General features: G+C 33.4%; 1 protein-coding gene across 1 annotated transcript; it reads left to right on the top strand.

Annotated features, from left to right (window-relative positions):
• The first annotated feature begins 445 nt into the window (after positions 1-445).
• Positions 446-2957, top strand: LOC143060263 (prostaglandin E2 receptor EP4 subtype-like). The gene is made up of 2 exons (XM_076233582.1): positions 446-1572; positions 2395-2957. Exons 1-2 carry the CDS (start codon positions 754-756, stop codon positions 2872-2874), a joined length of 1299 nt encoding a protein of 432 aa, XP_076089697.1. The 5' UTR covers positions 446-753; the 3' UTR covers positions 2875-2957.

Raw genomic sequence — 2957 nt, 5'->3', positions numbered from 1 at the left:
AATCTAGATCTATATCTACACAGCGTTAACCATTCTACAAAGTGTCAATCCATCTAAACAGTGTTATCCTATATACACCACGTTAATCCATCTCCATAGTGAAAACCAATCTACAAAACGTAACCCCATTTACACGGGTGTAAGATATGAAAGATGTGGTGTGATAACTCTCCATCCAAGAGTTAGCCATTATAGGTAAAAGCACGGTCTTTAACACTGAGCATTGGCTCATATCGAACTACAAGCTATAAACGGCCCTAAAAAAGGACAAGTGTTAAACCATTCAAACGAGAAAAACAACGGTCCAATCTATATATTAAAAACATCTACAGAGCGTTTAACCGTATGTAAACAGTGTCAACCCTCCTATATATAGTTATAATTGAAATAAAAAAAAACTCATAACAGACTTAGTATTAAGTATGAAAGGATGGTAATTTGATCAGTTTTAGCACATATTTCATATTATATTGTCAAATTGTTGTGTAGGTTGTTTCCGACAATTTTTTTGTGTTTTCCGGGAAACGAAATCACTGTTAAGTACAATTGATTTTTGTTATGAGATTTGTACATTTTTTCATAATTTGCTATTCATTGATAAAATTCACTTAGCTGAAATCAAGTTCATTTAAATATCATTATTTTTGGCAGTAATGACAAAAAAGATTCATTTTATCTTTTACTGGTGAAGTTTGCAGTTTACACAATAACTATGTAACATATATCTGATTACGACAAGGATATAACAATTTGATGTTTGGTTTCATTGGGAACACAAGTGGCATTCCACAGTCATCAGCAACTCAACCATATAATCAGACCAACGAAACGGAGTATACTTCAAATATACATAATACGGTTATTATTTCGGGTGTGATGTTTGGAGCAGGAGTTTTGGGAAACATTTTGGCTCTTATTGTGTTGATTAGATCTGAGCCTGAACAGAAGAGAACGATATTTTATCGATTAGTAGCCGGACTCTGTATCACGGACTTTCTGGGTATTACATTAACATCACCCGTTGTGTTAGCCGTGTATATAAACAACCTACAATGGATAGGTGGGACAGCTATGTGTAGTTACTTTGGCTATGTCATGATCTTTGCCAGTTTTGCAACAATGCTGATAGTGTGTAGCATGTCTATAGAGAGGGTGTTTTGTATAATATACCCTCTAATATATAATACTCGTTCGTCAACAAAACATGCTACCATGATTTTGATATTCTGCTGGACTATAGCAGCATGTTTTGCAGCACTCCCATTCCTAGGCTTTGGACAATTAGTACTACATTACCCTAGAACGTGGTGTTTTGTCGATTATTTCACTAATGACCCAGTAGATAAAGTATTTAACTATTTATTCGCATTGTTAGCCATTGTCGTCATTATCGTAACCGTCTGCTGTAACTTAACTGTTATGTTCACCTTGACAAAACGTCAATGTCATCACGTGTCAAAGTACGGAAGATCCAAATATGGTAGTAACTCTAAACGCTTCAATGAATGTCAGATGTTAGTACAATTAGTTGGAGTCACCATAGTATTTAGCGCGTGTTATATGCCTCTTATGGTAGGTACTGATTCAGCTAACAGAAGTCATCATGGCATTTTTAAGGTTATGTTACGTGGGCATTTTTAAGGTTATGTTACGTGTATCCTATATCATAAAAAAAAGTTCTTTCATTAAATAAGTTTAAACAATAGACGAAATATTCTGTAATATTATTTTCACTGGATCAAATATTACATAATTTGATCCAAACAATAAAACAATTATAGAATTTGTGTTCCAACAGGAACATATAAAATGGCGAAATGACCAACAAAGTTTCATGGGAATTCTCTAAGGCGAAACAAATATACGTTGACATCTCACAGTAGGTTCTGCTTTAACTATTAAGTCACTATAATGTTAGGTGCCATTTATTCTTGTAGTAGGTACAACTTTACTTCTCAAATGCATCCACACCATTTCGTGGATTTTTATTCAAACAAAGTGATAAATATGTCTTTTAGAAAAAAGCATATTCTAGATTTTTAAATAGTTCACACTATTGGATTTTTTTTTATATAAATTATCCAAACTATCTGCCAAGCTTTTCACAAAATGTCCTTAGGTAAAGTCTTCATACTCCAATAAAAATGCAAGAGTGTGTTTTGTAAATTGGATTAAAAATAAAATTTAGAATGGAGAGATAAGAACGTATTTTGTATGAACACCGACGTTTGATATAGATTCCTTGTGAACCGTTCTTTGTGAAATGTGAAGGCCATTTCTTATCACAACTTACAAACAAGAATGTGTTGCAGCAATTACCTAGCTGTATGCCTATATATAAACATAGTTCACAAAATTGAATTTTTAATAACCATATGTATTTTATATTTTCAGGCAAGAATTATTATAAACCAAACAGGATTATTACCACGACATTTTCTTTTGGATTTATTCGTGATAAGAATTGCATCACTAAATCAAATTCTAGATCCGTGGGTCTATATTTTATTGCGGAGGGAACTTTTATGGAAAGTGATATCAGGCTTTAAAACATTATGTCGAATTGGACAAAATCAACCAGAAGATATTAATCCGATGAAATGCAACTTAGACATAGAGAATGATACGTGCTGTATGTTTTGTTATCACTGTTTATGTGACCCTCCTCGTGTGAAACGTCCAAGACCAGACTCAATGTACTCCATGTACTCATATGACCTTGAGACTCTACACCCATCAACTCCAACTCTCATTAGGAGTAGATCACTACATCAGAACGGTAGAGATAGCCATATCTCTATGAAACCAGTGAACATATCTGCACAGCACAGTTTAAAACAAAACTTCGTCGATAGTGTAGTCGACAGGTCATAATTCTTAATTCAGAAATATTTTGGCGCATTTATACGAATATTCTATGATACGGGTTTTAATAATAAATAAAAGATATGTTCAAA

The sequence above is a fragment of the Mytilus galloprovincialis genome, chromosome 1, assembly GCF_965363235.1.
Source record: "Mytilus galloprovincialis chromosome 1, xbMytGall1.hap1.1, whole genome shotgun sequence".
Lineage (NCBI taxonomy): Eukaryota > Metazoa > Mollusca > Bivalvia > Mytilida > Mytilidae > Mytilus > Mytilus galloprovincialis.
Note: the sequence above shows the minus strand (reverse complement) of the source record. Positions and strands in the feature narration are given on the sequence as shown.